General features: G+C 43.5%; 1 protein-coding gene and 1 long non-coding RNA gene across 5 annotated transcripts in view; both read left to right on the plus strand.

Annotated features, from left to right (window-relative positions):
- LOC138854182 (uncharacterized) overlaps positions 1 to 22678 on the plus strand; it is a 77349-nt gene that overhangs the window by 43545 nt on the left and 11126 nt on the right. The gene's annotated exons all lie outside the window — the stretch shown is intronic.
- LOC128705962 (cytochrome P450 2D14-like) overlaps positions 399 to 22678 on the plus strand; it is a 33406-nt gene continuing 11126 nt past the window's right edge. The window contains exons 1-10 of one of the 4 annotated variants that reach the window (XM_070095815.1): positions 424 to 499; positions 1236 to 1383; positions 2603 to 2725; positions 3389 to 3512; positions 14437 to 14567; positions 16554 to 16723; positions 17653 to 17883; positions 19106 to 19217; positions 20495 to 20675; positions 21983 to 22098. In XM_070095815.1, coding sequence (XP_069951916.1) covers positions 2605 to 2725; positions 3389 to 3512; positions 14437 to 14567; positions 16554 to 16723; positions 17653 to 17883; positions 19106 to 19217; positions 20495 to 20675; positions 21983 to 22098 — 1186 coding nt within the window. In that variant the 5' untranslated portion in view covers positions 424 to 499; positions 1236 to 1383; positions 2603 to 2604. Of the gene's footprint in view, positions 500 to 1235; positions 1384 to 2602; positions 2726 to 3388; positions 3513 to 14436; positions 14568 to 16553; positions 16724 to 17652; positions 17884 to 19105; positions 19218 to 20494; positions 20676 to 21982; positions 22099 to 22678 lie in introns of all 4 variants that reach the window. The other 3 variants (XM_070095816.1, XM_070095814.1, XM_070095817.1) reach the window with 3 other exon arrangements.

The raw sequence follows: 22678 nt of genomic DNA on the forward strand, positions 1-22678 counted from the left end.
TTTATAAGTTATTTATTTATTTGGATTCTTGCTGTAGCTCCTGCGAGTGACTGTTATAACCATCCACGGCCTTTATGGTGTTGTTTCCTGGTTTCTGCTGATAAAGTACCTCTAAAGATCTCATTTACGAAAAGAAAGTTCAGGTGACGCTTTTGGTCCATCCTCGACAATTGATAACTGTTTGATGACTCGATTTTGATACACTCGAAAAGTGGTCACAATTCTTTCTCCAGGTACCTACTTGCTGCTAGGTGAACATGACCAACATTTCCATCCGTGCCGGGGATTGAACCACGGACACTAAGTGTGCGAAGCGAGAGCGTTGCCAACCGATCCACGGGACAGATCCAGTGCTTGATATCGCTCTGAAGTGATAACGTACACTATCTAGAGAACTCAAGATGTTTTAATCGCATCTCATATGACAGTCCCGCAGTAAACACCTGACCTCCCACTCTGTCAGTTGTGGAACATTGTGTGGCAAGTTACAAACTATCAGGTATGTCAGAGAGATTCAAACAATCGTCAAGGTGCATTTATGACTGTCTTCTCGGCTATATTTCTGAAGATATGTATGTGGATGACTACCAATAAACTCACTTTTAATATTGACAAGAACTTCTATATGTTTGCAATCAGAGCTGCAAATGGCCTTATAAATATAATGATTAACGGTTCTTCCACTGTAAGACAGACCGAGGAAATTTTTTTAGGTCTGTACGACCTCTGGAACTTGGAGCTCTACACCCACATCGAAAGCATAACAAAGATTTCAAAATCAGTAGTAGGTTTCCTCTCTAAAATACGTTACAGTGTACCTCAAACATAGCTACTTTGTACTATTACGTAATCTATCCTTACCTCACCTTTGATATTTTTGCCTGTGGAGCTACAACAGTAAATCACCTAAAGCCAATAACAACAACAAAAAGCGGCTGTATAAGCGATTACCCAATCTAGTGCCAGATAACACACTCTCCCACTCTAAGGTATAAACTTACTCAATATTCACTCTTACTCCTGTGCATACTATGTACATGAGAGTTAATTCTAATATAAACACTGCTCTGAAACTCTTCCTTGATAGCTGCTTCAAAGCCATTGTTAAAAAGTCCCTCGTCTCCATAATGTGAATCTTGACAGCAATACACTATGTCAAAAAAAAAAAATACTAGAACCCCGATGTTTGCATCCAGTTCTGTCCCTGTTCCTCTTTTTCCAGCTTTTTTTTTCAGCTGCCATATATTAGAAGCAAAAACGACGTATCTTATCATATTTTAACGATTACATCATATCACGAACACAAGTGGAAGTCTGATGGCCTGCTGCAGTTGGTCGTAATTAAGTCAGCAGACAAAGGACTCAGCAGGACGGAGAGCAAGGGTAAGACAAATGCAGCAGGGGGTAAATTTCTTTGCCCATGTATTCTTTCACCAATATTTACACTATGTACAGTATTAATAATAAAAGAATAAATCAGATTGAAATGGTACAAATCAGAGCCACTCAAAGGAGTATTGGTCACGATCAATGTCGGTGGAAGTCTGCCGCTCAGCCAGGCAAGCTGAAGTGACTTCACCTTGGCTTGAGCAGCCAGCTACCACGCGATTGGAGGTTCTGAACTGGCCAGTAAGCTGAGCAGCGGGGGCTCCAGAACTGCTCCACTCTGAAATGCCAGTTCACTGGTCGTTACGGCATGTCGAATGCTTATATGACGAACATCATACTCAGCGCACGCCACATATAATTTTGTTATTTTGTTTTTATAATGAATTAACTGAGTAAATTTCATATTTAGTGCAGACTAGGTTTTACCCGAGATGCTATGCATTCTTTGTGCCCTCAGTTTATTGTCTGTCTTGGGCAGCAGTTCTAAAATTTAGATTAGTACCTGCATTTGTATTCGACTAACATTAATAAGCTCCACAAATATTATATCGAATTGTCTCACTAAAACTTCCAACAAACTACTCTTGCAAAAAATCCGCTAGTAGTTACAGGTTGTAGGTATGTATAAACAGTGGTGGACCTACATTTTTGGGGCCCTGAATTTTGAACCCCTCATACAGCAGACCCAAAATTTTTATGCAGTGTGGACTAATGTGGCTTCTGGGGGCCCTCCGGGATTCGGGCCCTGAAGCTTAAGTTTCACTAGTTTAAAAGTAGATCCGCCCCTGGTTATAAGGTATTTTATGGCTGCCCGAAATTCTCTGCGAAATTAGGATCTTTTTATATATAATGATATTAATGAAACATTTCCCGTACCGATTGTAATATATTCTTTATAGAATTAAAGTTTAATTTATTTTAATTAATTTTATTTCAGTTCACTTCAGGCCTCCGTGATGTGTCTATTTCCTGTCTCTGTATATATATATATACATATGTTGTCTGTGTAGATTCTGCCTCTGAGGAGATTCTCCTGTTATACTTATATTCCTCCCGGTCTTTATTCGTGTTTCTTATGCCTTTATGACTGCATTTACTCTTTTTGTCTCCATTGGTGTCACTTACTATGCTTTATGGTACGCCAGGCCAAACTTCGCCAAAATTACCTCAGTTTCTCTGGCACTATGTACAAGTCTGACTTTCTTTCTGCTAGACATGGCGCTTGAGTGGATGGGAAAGATGCCAGGATGGGAGGGCATTGTTCTCCTGGGCCTCCTCCTCTTCCTCCTCCTAATCTTCGTCGCTCCAGGAAGACGACCTCCAAATTTTCCTCCAGGTAAGAATGAAGTGAAGAAGTTACCGTCCCATCTTATAGCTAGCGTTAAAAACAAACTTAATAAACCCATGGATAGTAACAGTTGAACGTGACGAAATCTTTTCTAGCATGTCGCAGCAGACCTACAGTGTTTTTATATTTTATTTTCTTAAGCAACATAGATACATAGGTGGATAGGAATAAATTTGTAAATAGACAGATCTGGGAGCTTAACACTGCAACACAAGCTACTAGGGATTGCAAAAGATTAGACCTTTCACACTTCCGTGCTTCGTCAGGAGCTATGCAATGTTGCAAGAGCTGCAAGAAGTAGGTCACAAGGAAAGATTCTATCAGAGGAAGGAAGGTGTGTTGCACACATGGTCCAGGAAAAGCCACAATTTAAACTGACTTTATTTTCTCTATACTGCATTGACAACCAACTGACTGGTGAAATATCTCGTAAATATTCAGGTTATTCCATGTCTGTCTATCTTTATTGTTGGTGTTACTTACCATTTATTACCTCAGAGAGAGAGAGAGAGAGAGAGAAAGGCGTTATATTACGCCTCTCGCTCTCTTAATGCGATAATAATAATAATAATAATAATAATAATAATAATAATAATAATAATAATAATAATAATAATAATAATAATAATAATAATAATAATCTTATCTCAGGTATGCCGATGCTACCAGTAGTGGGTTCCCTGCTTCACATACGCGGTGTGCCGTTAAGAACTTTACTACGTAACCTTAAGAAGGAGTATGGCAACATGGCAAGCTTTGGCATCTTTGGCACCGGGTATGGCACTTGTTTGTGGTTCGTCCATTACCAACTTTCGTTTGCTGTCTAAGTCTGTCTGTGGCTCTGACTATGCTTTAGTCAGCTTCTCTGTCTGCCTGTCTGCCTGAGAGTCTGTCTGTCTGAAAGTCTTGCAGTATGTTTGTCTCTGTTTCAGTCCCTCTTAAATACGTACTCACCACCTAAGTAATATTGGCTCTTATTAAAATAGCAAATTAAATAGGTATTCACCACCTAAGTAATATTGGCTCTTATTAAAAATAGCAAATTAAATATGGGGAAAGTCTATACTACCTTTCTCATTATTGTTGTTAGGTAAGACACAAATGCAACAGTTAGGTATCTTTATTACGAAACGTTTCGCCTACACAGTAGGCTTCTTCAGTCGAGTACAGAAAGGTTGATAGAAGCAGAAGATACTTGAAGACGATGTAATCAGTCCATCACCCTTGAAGTTTTGAGGTGGTCAGTCCCTCAGTCTGGAGAAGAGTATTGTTCCATAGTCTGAAATAATATGGAGTGGAAGTGACAGGATGGAGCCTTATATAGCGCCAGGAGGTGAGATGTAGGCCACTAGTAGAGGTCAGAATGTTGTCGTTGGAAGGTCAGGTCCCTCTCAAATCCAGCTGGATTTGAAAGGGACCTGACCTCTCAATGTCTACATTCTTGTTAAATTAGACACATGTGCAACTCTTGGGTATCTTTATTGAGGAAACGTTTCGCCACACAGTGGCTTCATCAGTCCATACAAATGATAAACTTGAAGAACAGGAGGAGAATGAGGTAATCAGTCCCTCAACCTTGAGTCGATGTGGTCAGTCCATGAATCTTGAATAGAATACGGCATATGAGCGGAGAAGCAGCTTATAAACCGTATGGCAGGAGAGGTGCAGCAGTCGTAGGTGGTGTCACATTTGTCCAATGTGGAAGTAGGTCGTGCCCAAGGGTTAGGCAAGCGACGAATTCCCAAGTAATAAGATCCCAAGAAGTTGCAGTGTCTGACAGGATTGTAGATGAATGGTTCAAAGAACCGACACGTTGTTAAATTAGACACATGTGCAACTTTTGGGTATCTTTATTGGAATCCTCGATGCCCCGAGAGGCTCGCCAGAATTCAAAGTGTCTGGAAGACGCCAAAAACTCGGCAACAGGCTACGACGGATCAAATTCTCTCAGCAAACGATGGGTGCAGAGAACCCTGCCATACCGCAGATCTCTCAGCAGCTAACCCAAGTCAATGTCCAGGAATTCCCAACCCTCGAAGCCTCAACCAGGCGTCAAGGTCAAGAACCTCATGCACCCCTACCTCAACGAAGAAACATAAACAAGAGGAACAGGTCCTTACCCGGCACAGGCGCTTTGCAGACTCAACTGGCGCCTCACCAGCAGATCCCGGCTACCCAACCTGGTATACAGCAACAGACCACGGTGCATACAATAAAGAAATCCAACCCTCAGACCACAACAGCCCAGATAATATCCACTGTTTCGAACCCAACCCCAAAGCAGGCCCTCACCAGGGAGGATCTCGTAGCACTCATCAAGGTGTTCACGGATCTTATTTGCAACACAATCAACTCCACGGAACAACAGAGTGCATTCCGGCAGATGGTCAGTACGCTCCTGAGAGTGTGCTTACTGTCCGAGGAGGAGACAGTAGATGCCATGAATTTGCAGGTTCTCAGAGCGGGCAGGACTCAGTCTCCAGCTCAGGAAACAACAGCGACGGAATAACCTCGGTACCAAATCACACCCTCAAGGTTCTACAATGGAACATTCAGGGCCTGAGGGGCAAACAGCACCTCTTGCTGGAGGCAGTAATTCGGGATCGGGTTGACATCGTCTTGCTACAAGAAACTCTGACTGTCCCGACTATGTGTCCAAGACTACCCGGTTTTGCTGGGTATTTTCGGCACATGGACCCGGGCGTTCACTGCAGAGGCACAGCTGTATTTGTGTCCAATACAATACCTCACGAGGTTATAGCTAACCCTGTGGACTGTGGGGAGGATGTCGAGGTACAGGCCATCCTTGCGCACATACCTGGGGCGCCCATTACTATCTATAACATCTACAAGAACCCAAGACACACCCTCGACATTGCAGAGCTCCTCGCACTAGCACGCACTGAGTGTATTATTGTGGGTGGAGATTTCAACGCACATCACCCAATGCTGCACTCTTACTCAGCAACCAATGCTGCTGGCAGACACATAGCAATGCTCCTGCACGATATTCCAGAGGTAAAGTTGCTAAACAATGGAGACCCCACACACCTGTTGGGTGGCTGCCTCGACCTTACCTTCGGGTCAAGACAACTCGCAGCAGGAGCCACATGGGAAACTCATCCTCACCTTGTCAGTGATCAGTTTGCAGTGATCACCACCTTCAACATCAACAGGCCTCCCACAATTGTGCTGCCTCCTAGATGGGACGTAAAGAGAGCCAACTGGAAGGTGTTCCAGGATTATCTTCATGACTGGTGGTCCACATACTCTCTATCTGAAGACTGTGATACGGCTGAACAGGAGCTAATCACTGTTCTCATCCAGGCAGCAGAGTGCGCAATTCCAAAGAAGTCCGCAGGACGCACTCACAAAAGAGACTGGTGGTTCTACAACGACGAGGTGCGGGAGCAGAACCAACGCATCAACTCTTTTAGGAAGCTATACAGGCGTAACCCTACGGCAGAGAACAGGAATACTCTGAGAGCCATTGTGCAGCATGCCCGTAGAGTCTCTCTCAGAGTAAAAACTGAGAAATGGCTGGAGTGGTGCTCAACATTCGGGCATCACACCACCTTATCTGAGATATGGGGCAAGCTCAACATAGCAACTGGCAAGAGCAAGCCGAGGCCACCAGCACACCCGAACCCATCCCAGGAAGCTGAGAAACTAGTGGAGCTTTTCACTTCCAGGGGAGCCTCCACTCAGCTCCCACAGGACATCCGGAATATACAGACGGATCTTCTGCCACAGCGCCAGCTAACGATACAAGCTGCATGTGAGTCGAAAGATGTGACTGATGAAGACCTCACGGACTTGGAACTCCGACGTGCCATTAAGAACACAGGTGACACTGCCCTGGGCATCGATGGTGTTACATACTCCATGATTGCACGGGCTGGGCAGAGTGGATGGGAGGCCATACTAGACGTCATTAACAAGTCGTGGAGGGCCAGGACACTCCCAGCAGCTTGGAAGAAAGCTACCATCGTACCAATTCCAAAGCCCAAGGACCCAGGCAGTATGAGACCCATATCGCTGACCAGCTGCTTAGCCAAGACTGCTGAGAGGATGGTGTTAAACCGCCTCCTATGGAAACTTGGACCCTCTCATCATCACACATTTGGCTTCACCAAAGGAGTGGGTACAGCAGAGTGCATAACCACTCTACTAAGCCAGATTGCTGATAGTAACAAAAAACCTAGTATCGTCGTCTACCTCGACCTTGAAAAGGCATTTGAGCTAGCCAGCCCCACAGCAATTCTGGCAATACTAGCTCGGAAGGAAATCAAAGGACGCCTCCTGGCCTGGATAGAGACCTACCTTAGGGGCAAGCAGGCCTGTGTCAGCTTTCAGGGACACTACTCTTCCTTTAAAACCCTGGAAAACGGTACACCACAAGGTGTGCTCAGTCCTACCCTGTTTAACATCCTTATGCAGGAACTTGTGAGCCTTCCCTTTCATAGTGGTACACAGCTCCTCTGCTATGCTGATGATCTTGCACTCGTAGTGAATGGGAAAGGCAATTTAGAACGACAGGCTCAGAGAGCTTTGGACCTAATTACGCAGTCTTGCAAGGAACTAGGCCTCAAGATCTCGGCCGAGAAATCTCTTGCAATGATGTTCAAGGGACCAGATCTTATGAATAGATTACGTATTCAGGATATAGAACTTGAGTGGACAGGCTTCTACCTGTACTTGGGAATCTACATTGATAAAAAGCTGACCTTTCACAAACAGGCCGAGTATGTCAGGTCACGTGCTCTACTCAGACTCAACGCCATGAGAGCCATGACGAGGCACCGTGCAGGGGCAAGCAAAGATGTACTTCGCTTGTACAAGCTATACGCTCGCTCTTGACTACGGTGCACCGGCGTTAGCTCATCTCTTCCCGGAGAGCAGGCAAAGGGTGGAGGTCGTACAAAATCAGGCGATAAGAACTATGCTTGGGGCCCCCATCTGGACCAACACAGTATGTCTCAGATCTGAGGCCCGGCTTCCTTCCTTGGCTGACAGAGTAAGATACATAAACGCCTGCAAAGTGGCCACGATTCTGCACCGGCAGCAAGGTACCCCACTAAGGAGACGAATATTGACAACCATGGCACAAGATCCCACACTCTTCACGGACTACTCCTGGATTCGTTTGTTTTGTGCTGCTGGACGGAAGCTGCTGCCTATACAACTACTCCTTGAGAAGAGTTGTGACCTTCCTGTTGCTGGGTACCATCCACCACCTCCCTGGCGCCCAGATCCAGCCGATGTTTCCATCATGCAGCTACCCATCTCTAAGCGTCTCTGCAGTCAAGACACCCTCAGCAATCATGCTGAGACAAGCATGGCACTGGCAGAGGGAGGCACATGTGCAGTGTATTTCACAGATGGTTCTGTCGACCCTGACAGGAAGAGAGCAGCAGCTAGACTGTACCACAATGGTCACACACAAGGCTGGCGACTCCCTGACCACTGCACAATCCTTCAAGCTGAGCTGGTGGCGATTCAGCAGGCATTGTCACATGCCCTACGACATCGACTCCGACCTGTCATACATGTTGATTCCACCTCTGCAATCAATGCCCTCTCCCATCCTCAACCACAGGACAATGTTCACCTCATCACATCGATCCTGAGCATAATGGCAGCCTTAGAAGTTCGGGGTAACAGATCGACATTGAACTAGATCCCAAGCCTTGCTGGCATCCGGGAAAATGAGGCGGCAGATGATGCAGCCAAGGCAGCAACAGACTATCCACATGTTGGGATTACTGTCCCAATAAGCCTACGACAGACCAAACTGGTGGCTGCCAGAGCCATGAAACTTATGGGGGAGGTCTTAGGTGATACCCCATCTCAACAGAGGTACCGAGCAGCGACTCAGGGAGAACCCCCTCCATATGATAGAAGTTGGTCCAGAGCGCAGTGTACCGCCATCCATCGGCTTCGTTTGGGCTTTCCCACAGCCAAGATGATGGTAGACAAGGCTGAGGAGGAGATGTGCCAGTACTGTCAGCACGTTGTTCAGCGGCCCCTAACACACTATCTTATGGAGTGCGAAGTTACTGAGACACTCCGCAGGCAACTAGGAGTGATATTACCTCCCGAAGAGGACCCAGAGATGACTGCGGCCACACTAGTGTACCATAGAGTCAACGAACCAGACAAGCTGTTACCTGTGATAACGACATAAGAACATAAGAACGATGGAACACTGCAGAAGGCCTACTGGCCCATGCGAGGCAGGTCCAAGTCTCCTACCGGCTTAAGCCAATGCACCCAACCTAGTCAGGTCAGGTCACATTGACTTAAGGGAGGAACACGGCAACCGACCTGGTAGCACAAGCTCTCAGGTCTAACTCACACCCACCCACATCTACTCATGTATTTATCCAACCTATTTTTAAAGCTACACAACGTTCTGGCCTCTATAACGGTACTTGGGAGTTTGTTCCACTCATCCACAACTCTATTACCAAACCAGTACTTTCCTATATCCTTCCTGAATCTGAATTTTTCCAACTTAAAACCATTGCTGCGAGTCCTGTCTAGGCTAGATATTTTCAGCACACTATTTACATCCCCTTTATTTATACCTGTCTTCCATTTATACACCTCAATCATATCCCCCCCTAATTCTACGTCTTTCTAGAGAGTGCAGTTTCAGGGCCCTTAGTCTATCCTCATAGGGAAGGTTTCTGATACATGGGATCAACTTTGTCATCCTCCTTTGTACATTTTCCAGAGAATTTATATCCATTCTGTAATACGGTGACCAAAACTGTGCAGCATAATCTAAATGAGGCCTAACCAAGGATGTATAGAGTTGAAGAACAACCTGAGGACTCCTATTATTTATGCTTCTTGATATGAAGCCAAGGATTCTATTAGCTTTATTGCGAACACTTATGCACTGTTGTCTTGGTTTCAGATTACTGCTAACCAGAACTCCTAAATCTTTTTCGCAATCCGTAATATTAAGATCTACATTATTTAGTTTATATGTGGCATGGTTATTGTCCTGTCCAACATTTAGAACTTTGCATTTGTCTATATTAAACTGCATCTGCCACTTCTCCGACCACTGCATCAGTCTATTCAAATCTTCCTGGAGTGCTCGAATGTCCTCGTCAGAATGAATTCGACGGCCTATTTTGGTGTCATCGGCAAACTTGCCGATGTCGCTCTTTATGCCCTCATCTATGTCGTTTATGTAGATTGTGAACAGCAGGGGGCCCAACACTGACCCCTGTGGAACACCGCTCGTGACGCTTCCCCACTCTGATTTCTCCCCATTTATGCAAACTCTCTGCTGCCTATTTGTCAACCATGCCTCTATCCAGGAAAAAATCTCTCCTCCTATTCCATGTGCTTTAATTTTCCTCAATAGTCTCTGATGTGGGACCCTGTCAAAAGCCTTACTGAAGTCCATATACACAATATCATATTCATTACCATGATCTACGCCCCTTTGTAAAACCATGCTGAGATTCGTTGATTAATTTATGCTTTTCAAGGTGGCTACGAACTGCCTCGGCAATTATTGATTCCATAAATTTTCCCACTATGGAGGTTAGGCTTATTGGTCTATAGTTCGAAGCTAAGGACCTGTCACCTGTTTTGAAAATAGGTATCACATTTGCCATTTTCCACTTATCTGGCACCATGCCAGTTTGTAGTGATATGTTGAAAAGATTAGCCAAAGGTGTGCTAAGCTCCTCTTTACATTCCTTTAGAACCCTTGCATACAGTTCATCAGGGCCTGGGGATTTGTTAGGTTTTAATTTATCTATTTGCCTAAGGACCATGTCACTTGTGACCCTAATAGTGCACAGTTTATTATCGTCCTGTTCTACATAATTTATCATTACTGGAATATCGCTGGTATCCTCCTGTGTAAAAACTGAGAGGAAGTATGTGTTAAAAATTCTACACATTTCCTTATCACTGTCAGTGAGCTGACCCGAGGAACTTTTGAGTGGGCCTATCTTGTCCCTGATCTTACTTCTGTATACCTGAAAGAATCCTTTTGGGTTAGTCTTCGATTCTCTTGCAACTTTAACCTCATAATCTCTTTTTGCTTTTCTAATTCCCTTTTTTATTTCTCTCTTTAACTGAATATATCGATTTCTTAATTGCCCCTCTCCTCTTTTGATTTGCCTATATATGCCTCTCTTTTGACCAATCAAATATTTTAATCTATTGTTCATCCATTTAGGATCATTTTTGTTTGATCTGATTTCCCTATTTGGAACATAATTTGACTGAGCAGCTAGAACTATGCCCTGGAAAGCATCATATCGGCAACCATCACCACCTACCTGACCCTTAGTCAGGTCATTCCAGTTCAGCCCACCTAAGTAATTTTTCAGTCCTATGAAATCAGCCAAGCGAAAGTCAGGGACGGAGACTTGATTGCCATTATTAGGGGAATTCCATGATATATTAAAACTGAGTGATTTGTGATCACTTTCCCCAAGCTCATCATTAACCTCAAGATTATTAATTAGTGTTTCCCTACTGGCAAGAACCAAGTCAAGGAGGTTATTTCCCCTAGTTGGCTCTGTCACAAACTGTTTTAAAAAACAATCCTGGATCGTATCAAGAAAGTCACCTGACTCTAAATTTCCTGTCAAATTGCTCCAGTCAATCTGTCTATAGTTGAAATCTCCCATTAGCACAACATTTTCGTATGTAGATGCCTTACGAATTTCGTCCCGTAGAAGTTTACTGCACTCCCTATCAAGATTTGGGGCCCTGTAAATCACACCCAAAATTAGTTTTTCTCGGCCCTCGAGAAGCTGTAACCAAACAGATTCAGTGGCTGACGCTTCTAATTTAATATCTTGTCTAACACAACAATTTAAATTGTCTCTGACATACATCGCTACTCCACCACCTTTCCTGTTGACCCTGTCAGTGTGGAATAATTTATAGCCTTGTATGTGACATTCAGAGGGCATCTCTCTATCTTTCAGATTGAGCCAGGTCTCTGTTATAGCAATAATATCTATGTTTCCTGCACTTGCAATTAATCTTAGCTCATCTATCTTATTTCTTACACTCCTGCTATTAGTATAGTAAACCTTAAGGGAGCTAGTCCCTTGCTGCCCTCTGCTGTCCCCCTTTGTTTGCTGACCTGATCTATTGTCTTTATTGATAACTTCATGCTGAATGCCTTTTATACATTTACTGTTTCCAACCCAAGTGTTGCAACCTGCTTGTTTCCCACACATACCCATACCTCTATCTTCCATCAGTTTAAAATCATAGGCATTTCACCAATGGCCTTCTCAATCGAGTCTGCAAGTGCTACCACCCCAGCCCCAGAGAGATGTACCCCATCCCTTGCATACATATCATGTTTGCCATAAAAGTTGTTCCAGTTGTCAATGAATGGGATTGCAAGTTCCTTGCAGTATCTGTCTAGCCAGCAATTTACACCAATTGCCCTAGACAACCATTCATTTCCTACTCCCCTTCTAGGCAAGATGCTACATATGATTGGGATCCCTCCCTTAGACTTAATGAAATCTATAGCTGACCTGTACTTATCTAGCAGCTCTTCTCTCCTACCCTTCCCAATATCATTTCCACCAGCACTGAGACAGATAATGGGCTTGTTCCCATTACCTGACATGATATTATCCAGCCTGTTGACAATGTCCCCAACACCAGCTCCAGGGAAGCACACTCTATCTCTCATCTTCTTATTCCTATTACAAAAAGCACGGTCAATGTATCTTACCTGAGAGTCACCAACCACAAGAATGCACTTACCTCCATTAGCAGGGGCAGTAGTACCCTTACCTTCACTGGCCACTGAAGTACATTCATCCTGAAGAACAGAGAAACGATTTCCTACCTTCAGATCTTCACTCTTAACTTTCCTTACTCTGATGCGCCTTCCATTACTGTGAACCACTCGCCACTTGTAGCAGGTGCTGGACTGTACCTCACTGCTGGTAGCCGTTGCTACCTCCCCAACTACAGCCTCCTCACAGCGAGAGACAGACTGCACCTCACTGCTAGAAGCCTCATTCCCCACTACTCCAGCCACCTCACACTCTCTCCCAGACCCATTGAGGTGGACCTTCAGCCTCCTAATCTCCTCCTGGAGAAGCAAGACCTCCTCCTTCAACTCTCCAACCTCAATTTTTAAAACACTGCAGAAGCAAGCCATGCTTTGTAACCGTCCACACTAATCCCCAAAGCAGCTCAGGGTCTGTGACCTCACGTGACCACTGACCACTGATTCATATCCTCCTCCTCGCTAGTGTCCACAGTTAGGAGTACATATGGTGTCATCGCTTATGAGATGCACCAGTTGAACTGACCAGAAAAGTGCTTGAGCAGCATACGTCGCATCATTGTAGAAACCTTTCTCCCTCGGGAGCCAGAGACGGGTCATCGCAAGATTGAGACCCGTGCCCGGACTACGGTCTTGGCGAACATTATACATACATACATACATACACTTCCACTCCATATTATTTCAGACTATGGAACAATACTCTTCTCCAGACTGAGGGATTGACCACCTCAAAACTTCAAGGGTGATGGACTGATTGCATCGTCTTCAAGTATCTTCTGCTTCTATCAACTTTTCTGTACTCGACTGAAGAGGCCTACTGTGTAGGCGAAACGTTTCGTAATAAAGATACCTAACTGTTGCATTTGTGTCTTACCTAACTGTCAGCATAGTTGCTGATCCCTGTGTTGTATAGCATATCATAATATCATCCATGTGCTTTATATAGAAGACCCCTTAGGCCTGTGACTGTATGACGTCACGGGATGCAGCTTGAGTGTGAGGCGAGCTACCTCGGCCTCAGTCGGCGCATAGACATCCAGCTAGGCAGTGACAAGGCAGAGGCTGGGCTCCATCTCCCATTACCAGAGTCTGACAATATATCGTTACCATCCAACAAGTGTGTCTACCTTCAACCCTCGATATCTCCTTTTAAGAACCCCTACGATATAACAACCTGTCGGTATTTTATACCATTTTCTCATTATTGTAATTTATTAATATTTAATTACTTTTTACTAATTACTTGGTTAATAAGCTACCTATCTGATAATTTAAGATATCCAGGAAAAGATAACAAAGCAAGTTACTTAGAACTGAAGATTATAATTAGCTGATAAAATAGTATTAACAGTTACCACAGGGAGTACAAGCTAAGAGTCCAGCTACCACAGGGAGTACAAGCTAAGAGTTCAGCTACCACAGGGAGCATAAGCTAAGAGTCCAGCTACCACAGGGAGCATAAGCTAAGAGTTCAGTTTCCACAGGGAGCATAAGCTAAGAGTCCAGCTTCCACAGGGAGCATAAGCTAAGAGTTCAGCTTCCACAAGGATTACAAGCTAAGATCCAGCTGCCACAGAAAAGTTCCGCCTCTCCTACCCAGAGACAGGGGTCCTGTCCTCAGCATAGGCTAGCAGTAGAATCGTTTCTTAGCTACTTTCTCCTGACCTTATATAGGCCTGTACACCCCCATAAATTCTGGCTAATAATATTCTGAAGACCCAGTCTCAGGATATCACACACACACACACACACACAGATATATATATATATATATATATATATATATATATATATATATATATATATATATATATATATATATATATATATATATATATATATATATATATATATAGATATAGATATACCGGAGTGGTGATTTCCTGGCCAGGGTGGTGCTGATCAGCGGGTTGTCCACAATCAAGGAGGTTTACACACACAAGGCGTCTGCTGACAAGCCACCTATGGTCCTCAATGCCACGAGGAACTACCTGCTGAGCGACGGACAGGCAATCAATTTAGGTAGGTAACTCCTTCCTCCTGCATAAACACACACACACACACACACACACACACATACACACACACACACACACGCACACACATACACACACACACACACACACATACACACACACACATACACTGACATGTATAGTATGCAAAATCATGGAGAATATTATCAGGAGAAGAGTGGTGGAACACCTAGAAAGGAACGATCTCATCAACAGCAGCCAACATGGTTTCAGGGACGGGAAATCCTGTGTCACAAACCTACTGGAGTTCTATGACATGGTGACAGCAGTAAGACAAGAGAGAGAGGGGTGGGTGGATTGCATTTTCTTGGACTGCAAGAAGGCGTTTGACACAGTTCCACACAAGAGATTGGTGCAAAAACTGGAGGACCAAGCAGGGATAACAGGGAAGGCACTACAATGGATCAGGGAATACTTGTCAGGAAGACAGCAGCGAGTCATGGTACGTGGCGAGGTGTCAGAGTGGGCACCTGTGACCAGCGGGGTCCCGCAGGGGTCAGTCCTAGGACCAGTGCTGTTTCTGGTATTTGTGAACGACATGACGGAAGGAATAGACTCTGAGGTGTCCCTGTTTGCAGATGACGTGAAGTTGATGAGAAGAATTCACTCGATCGAAGACCAGGCAGAACTACAAAGGGATCTGGACAGGCTGCAGACCTGGTCCAGCAATTGGCTCCTGGAGTTCAATCCCACCAAGTGCAAAGTCATGAAGATTGGGGAAGGGCAAAGAAGACCGCAGACGGAGGACAGTCTAGGGGGCCAGAGACTACAAACCTCACTCAAGGAAAAAGATCTTGGGGTGAGTATAACACCAGGCACATCTCCTGAAGCGCACATCAACCAAATAACTGCTGCAGCATATGGGCGCCTAGCAAACCTCAGAACAGCATTCCGACATCTTAATAAGGAATCGTTCAGGACCCTGTACACCGTGTACGTTAGGCCCATATTGGAGTATGCGGCACCAGTTTGGAACCCACACCTAGCCAAGCACGTAAAGAAACTAGAGAAAGTGCAAAGGTTTGCAACAAGACTAGTCCCAGAGCTAAGAGGTATGTCCTACGAGGAGAGGTTAAGGGAAATCAACCTGACGACACTGGAGGACAGGAGAGATAGGGGGGACATGATAACGACATACAAAATACTGAGAGGAATTGACAAGGTGGACAAAGACAGGATGTTCCAGAAATTGGACACAGTAACAAGGGGACACAGTTGGAAGCTGAAGACACAGATGAATCACAGGGATGTTAGGAAGTATTTCTTCAGCCACAGAGTAGTCAGTAAGTGGAATAGTTTGGGAAGCGATGTAGTGGAGGCAGGATCCATACATAGCTTTAAGCAGAGGTATGATAAAGCTCACGGCTCAGGGAGAGTGACCTAGTAGCGATCAGTGAAGAGGCGGGGCCAGGAGCTCGGACTCGACCCCCGCAACCTCAACTAGGTGAGTACAACTAGGTGAGTACACACACACACACACACACACATACACACACACACACACACACACACACACACACACATACACACACACACACACACACACACACACACACACACACACACACACACACACACACACACACACACACACACACACACACACATACATACAAAGAAAATCACATACACACCCCAACATATGTAAACGAATCGTGTGTTTCTGCCAAGGACGTGAAACTATTGAGAAGTGAAACTATTGATCAGTAAGGTGTATATTTCTCACTACATATATGTATATAGGAGGAGTGTATATCTCATTCAATATTTAATTAATTAACTTTATTACTTATTTTAGGGATTGAAATTTTCTTAATTAGTGACGTACAGGTGAACAGCATCCTTGAATAATCTTGTGCAGTTTATAGGCACTGAATTAATCCAGCCAGCCAACCAGTGTCACGTCAAAGCCCAGCAGTATTTTGTGTTCCTTACAGGTTCCATATTGCTCCATGTTTTACACGTTCTGCAGGTCTTCTCGGTGGGAACGGTCAGACGTGGCAAGAACTGCGGAGGTTCGTACTGCGCCACCTGCGGGACTTCGGGTTCGGGAAGACCAGCTGTGAACCCTTGATCGTAAAGGAGGTGACTGAACTGATGGATCACATCCAGCAGCAAGAGGGTCAGCCCATCGTCATGAAGGTGAGGGGTGATGATTGTGATGGAGGGGTGATGATGGTTGATTGTGATGGAGGGGGTGATGATGGATGATTGTGATGGAGGGGGTGATGATGAATGATTGTGATGAAGGGGTGATGATGGTTGATTGTGATGGAGGAGTTGATGAAGGTTGACTGTGATAAATTAAGAAGCACTGATAATAGTTGGTTGTTGTAATGGTGAAGTAGACGTTGGTAGTAGTTGGTTATGGTGGAGACAGCGTTTGTGGTAGCTGGTTGTGATGATGACGCAATGTGAAGAGAGTAGAACTGGATACAAAAAACGAGGTAATCAGTCCCTCAGCCTATTCAATATCTGGATTATTTGTGAAATGTTCCAGCCATGTTATTCTACAAGACTCTCAGCTAACCTTCACAACCCGTCCACTAACATTGCAGCTTCCAAACACCTATCACTAACCCGATAGTCGTGAGAGAAATAGATCCTTCTCCTTTACTATCGCTGCGATGTGGAGGGAAATAAAAGACACATATACTAAGCCTGTATTTCACTTTATTAACTTAAAAAAATATGTTATATGTCTCCTATTGTGCCTTCTATTTATTGTTTTTGTATGTTCCATGTCCGCCTTGCACAGCAGTTCGTTACTTTCCAGTGACTGTGAAATTCTTATCCGTAGGAAATCGACTTTTAATTGATTGACAGTGAGCCCGAAAGTGCGTTAAAACTCACATACATGAGTGTATGATTTTATTATACCGACTTTTCATTCTAGTAATCTTTGAAAATAACATATAGCAAAAGTAGGCCTTTTTATTTTTACGATGGTTCACCTCTTGTTGGTGAAACGTCGCAACAATAAAGATCTTTTGCTATGCGTGTCTCTGTTTTATCCATTTTTTTGTGTATCTCTCCAACCCCTCCCCCCCCCCTCAACGTGTATCCTGCAGCGTCTGTTCAATCGGTCTGTGGTAAATGTCGTGTGGAGGATTGTGATGGGAAAAAGGTTTCCTCACGACGACGCCAAGGTTGCCAAGGTCATTGAAACCTTCTTGCAGCCGGCTGATACGAATTTGATTCATCCTCTGTTCTTCATCCCCGGGATGGCGAAGACGATCGTATACCTACCCATTTGGAGAAATATAACGAAGTCCCTCAGAGACCTCGCTACTTTCATAAAGGTAAAATATCTTGGAGGTACAATTCATGAATCTTCTAAACATTTTTAAGATAGCCAAATAGCGCACAATAATAAACAAAAGACACATTGCAGAACAAGCTTTTATTAGTGGATAGAACTTTATAGTCATGACTATAAAGCTCTATCCAGAGAGAGAGAAAAGTCGTCTACAACAAAGATTTGTACTGCACCAGATGTCCTACCGTAGAAGCCTGTTCTGCAGGCTGTCTTTACTGCACTGGCAGAAGCGTCTCTTAAAAAAAAAACCCTAGTGTGCTACTTGTGACTTATTCGCCATCTTGTAAGTATAATATGCATATGATTTGTTGATGACAAATCTAATTTAAACTGCTGAAAATTAAATAGAAAAATTAGGTTATTTGCCTAACACTCATGAATGTTATTCTCAGAATTCTTAGAAAATATTCTAGTTACCATATGCAAAGACGATACATATTCTCTTGACGTATGTGTACACAGAACAACAGTACATTTACACGTCAAGAACATTGACACATGAACAACACTTGTACACAAGTGTTGCACATATGTATATATATATATACATACATATATATATATATATATATATATATATATATATATATATATATATATATATATATATATATATATATATATATATACATAGTTTATATTTAACGAACCTTAAGTCACGAAATCGTAATGACACGATTGCAAACAAACCCTACCACGGGCGGGGATAGAACCCGCGATCATGGAGTTATAATCTTGTAGCCAGCTGGCCCAGTGGCCATCGCGTCCGTCTGGAGTTTCATGACTGATCGCGGGTTCTATCCCCGCCCGTGTTATAGTTTTTTTAAACGAACCTTATGTAGTCGATAGGACATAAACTTTCAATCAAGAGTAAAATTTAAGGTAAATCAAACAGCAAGAATCTGTAATATTTTATTAAGTAAGGTTGAGTAAAGTCGTATAATAATTTCAGACAATCTAAGTCATCAAATTTTAATATTTTTTTTGCAAACTTGATTACATTTCAATGATAATCTCATTAAGTGATTATAATCGTGACCATATTTTTTATAACAATTTACTTAACCTTACTTAATAAGCATATTTTAAGATTAACAATATTTTATTATTATTATTATTATTATTATTATTATTATTATTATTATTATTATTATTATTATTATTATTATTATTATTATTATTATTATTATTCATTTTTTTCCCAGGGAGAAGTTGAGAATTTCATATCGAGTGAAGACTGCGACGACAATCATTCGTTAGCTTCTCTCTTTCTTAAGGAAATACAAAGTCATGCCGGAGAAAAGTCAATCTTCAACAGTAAGTGACATCATTCCTTGACTTAACACCTACATAAGTGATAAGATGAGATTTTGTTCGGATTTTTAACCCTGGAGGGTTAGCCACCCCAGGATAACCCAAGAAAGGCATTGCGTTATTGAAGGATTGTCTCTTGTTTCCATTGGGGTCCTCAGTCTTGTTCCCCAGGATGCGACCCACACCAGTCGACTAACACCCAGGTACCTACTTGCTAGGTGAAAGGGACAACAGATGTCAGGAGACACATCCAACCTTTACTGCACGTATAAGTTCCATCAAACACCTTAACTACTGGGAACACCTGGAAGCACTTGACTTGTACTCACTGGAGCGCAGGCGAGAGAGAGAGAGATATTATAATCTACACCTGGAAGATTCTGGAGGGACAGGTCCCTAACCTGCTCACAGAAATCGCTCCCTACGAAAGCAAAAGACTTGGCAGGCGATGCAACATACCCCCAGTGAAAAGTAGCGACGCCACTGGTACACTAAGAGGAAACACAATAAGTGTCCGGGGCCCAAGACTGTTCAACAGCCTCCCACCAGCCATGAGGGGAATTACCAGTAAACCCCTGGCTGCCTTCAAGAGAGAGCTGGACAGATACCTAAAGTCAGTGCCGGATCAGCCGGGCTGTGGTTCGTACGTTGGACTACGTGCGGCCAGCAGTAACAGCCTTGTTGATCAGGCCCTGATCCACCAGGAGGCCTGGTCATGGACCGGGCCGCGAGGGCATTGATCCACCCCAGATTACACACTGCCCTGTGTAGATACCTGGAGTATACCAGTAGGGTGTTATGCTGGTCAAATTCCGTAACCAGACCTCGTGGTGGATCAGGGCCTGATCAATCAGGTTGTTACTGCCGGCCACACACACCACAGCCTGGCTGGTCAGGTACTGGCTTTCGGCGCCTGTCCAGCTTTCCCTTGAAGACAGACAGGGGTCTTTTGGTAATCCCCCCTTATGTATACTGGAAGGCAGTTGAGCAGTATTGGGCCCCTGACACTTACTGTGTTGTTTCTTAGTATACTCATGGCACTCCTGCCTTTCATTGGAGGGGGAGGGATATTGCCCATAATAAAAAGAGGTAAGGAATCCTAGAGTATCTGGGGATGGGAATTCAAGTTCTTATGTTGTATTCAGCTTAATGACCTGACGGGATAATTAAATGATCAGTCATACACACATACCCCTCTGTTATACACAGCACAATGATCAGGTATATACTGTATACACTGAGACCAATTTTCATTAACTTGATTGCTCTGTTGTTTCCAGTGAGTGAGATGAGAGCGCTGGTATTTGAGATGTTTACGGCCGGGATGGACACTACCTCCAGCACCCTGACCATGGGAGTGTACCTAATAGCCAAGCACTCAGCCGTCCAGCAGAAAGTTCAGCAGGAGCTGGACGAGGTCGTCGGCAGAGACAGACTACCAAGCTACTCTGACGTGGACCAGTAAGTGGTGGCCAATATTATGTACACTGGGAATATGTTTCTTTTTCCTTACAGATGTGTTCTTCCTAGAAAAGGAGTTGCCTGTACTTGCTTCCAGAGGTCACCACCAGGCCTTTCTGGTTGGAGGTCTGATCGATCAGTTTGTTGGTATCCTGTGGTTGTTCCGCATCTTTTATCGTCTGTCCAAATGAGTAGGAAGTCTAGGCAGATTCATTCAGGGAAACGACTCTATCCAGAATACAGTGGAACCTCGGCTTACGAATTTAATCTGTTCCGTGACCTTCCTCGTATCCCGATTTGTTCGTATGCTGAGTCAATTTTCTTCATTTAAATTAATTGAAATGCCATTATTCCGTTCCAGTGGAATTTCAGCTCTCAGGAGGCATGACAAAATACTTCAATATGACGCTAATATCAACTCTACGGCTTATTTATCTATCACAATTCATCTTAATGACATAATAAACAATGTAAATAACATAGAAACCTGATATACACTCTAGAATGAATAAAATATGTCATTACATATGTGGCTAGTGGTGAAGGCGCAGGAGAGTGGTCGCGGGCATTCTCGCTCCCGCTCTGAAAACGTCTTCCCTCATACTTCCCTTCTGAGGTGTTATATATGAGAAAACAGAGTTTGTGAGGCTAACTGCATTAGATCACTGCATTAAATCACTACTTTCATAAGGAAAACATAATGTAGAAATAAACTGGTGTACGTACAACATTTACCTTGGAGAAGAGATGCTGACGAAGGTTGATGGTGGAAAAGATAGGCAGAGTGGCGTATGTTGTCAGGAGTTCATTTCGTTTCGTCCTTTTTCTATCACTTAATCACTTAACTTAATTGCTACACTCTTAATGCTACACTTTATCACTGCACTTAACTGCTACAATTTTTATTTTTAACTCATTCATTATTCACTGATTTTTGGCTTTTTCTTCACGCTTTTCACAGTTTCATCTGCAGGGCGTTTCAATAAAAAACTGTCCAAGGAGGTTTGTTTCTTCCTCTCTTTCAGAATGTTTCGGAAATGAGTTACGCAAGTGTCATTACATTTCCCAACATTTCCTTTATCTCACTTGTAGAGATAAACTCTTCCACATTTTGCGCCTCCGCGGCACGAATGTCCTGCAAAACCTCCTGATGCTGATGCATATGTAGCTCATCTAACTCCTCTGTCGTCACGTCCTCGGAGTGCTCCTCGATGAGATCGTTCACATCTTCATCCACCTCCACGCCCATGACCTTTCCAAGGGATACAATACCCGTCTTCTCTTTACAATTCTCACTTGTGTTTCAGGCTGCCTTACACACGGGCCACTATACATGAGGCGCAGAGGTTCTTCGACCTTATAGCAATCTTTATCCGATGTGCGGCGGAAGACTGCAAGTTCGCTGGCTATGACATTCCCAAAGGTAACTTTGTCTTCAGCACTACTAGGTAATTTACAAGTAATTAAGATTACTTCACAAGAGGTGGAGATTATTGTTAGATGCTTTAAAGTGGTTAAAGACACAGCTGGCCACTGAATAAATATAGATGATGGCACTGCAAAAGACTTCCTGACCTTCATCATAAAGTAACCACCGAACCCATTGATGTTGTGTGTCTACAAGAGTGCAGAGTCCCTGAAAAATCCCAACCCCCTAAATTACCATCATTTGTTGCATATAACCTCAAATCTACTAACTCTTGTGTTCTATATATTAAAAAATCACTTCCCCATCAACTTCTTGCACATAAGAAAACAGAGGGGCTACAATATCACGGTGTTAGGATTTATATAGGGAACTCTGCTCTCAACATATTTAACTTGTATGCTCCTGCTGATAAGTTTAATTACTTGGAGTTCCCAACTTGTGCTCATTCTGAGCCTACTCTTATTATTGGCGATTACAATGCGAGACACAAAAGCATTGGAAACTCACAGTTTGGTAATCGTAATGGCAATCAACTGTTGTCACTCTTAAGCAGTCATGATAATGTCCAAATTGT

The sequence above is a fragment of the Cherax quadricarinatus genome, chromosome 51, assembly GCF_038502225.1.
Source record: "Cherax quadricarinatus isolate ZL_2023a chromosome 51, ASM3850222v1, whole genome shotgun sequence".
Taxonomy (NCBI): Eukaryota; Metazoa; Arthropoda; class Malacostraca; order Decapoda; family Parastacidae; genus Cherax; species Cherax quadricarinatus.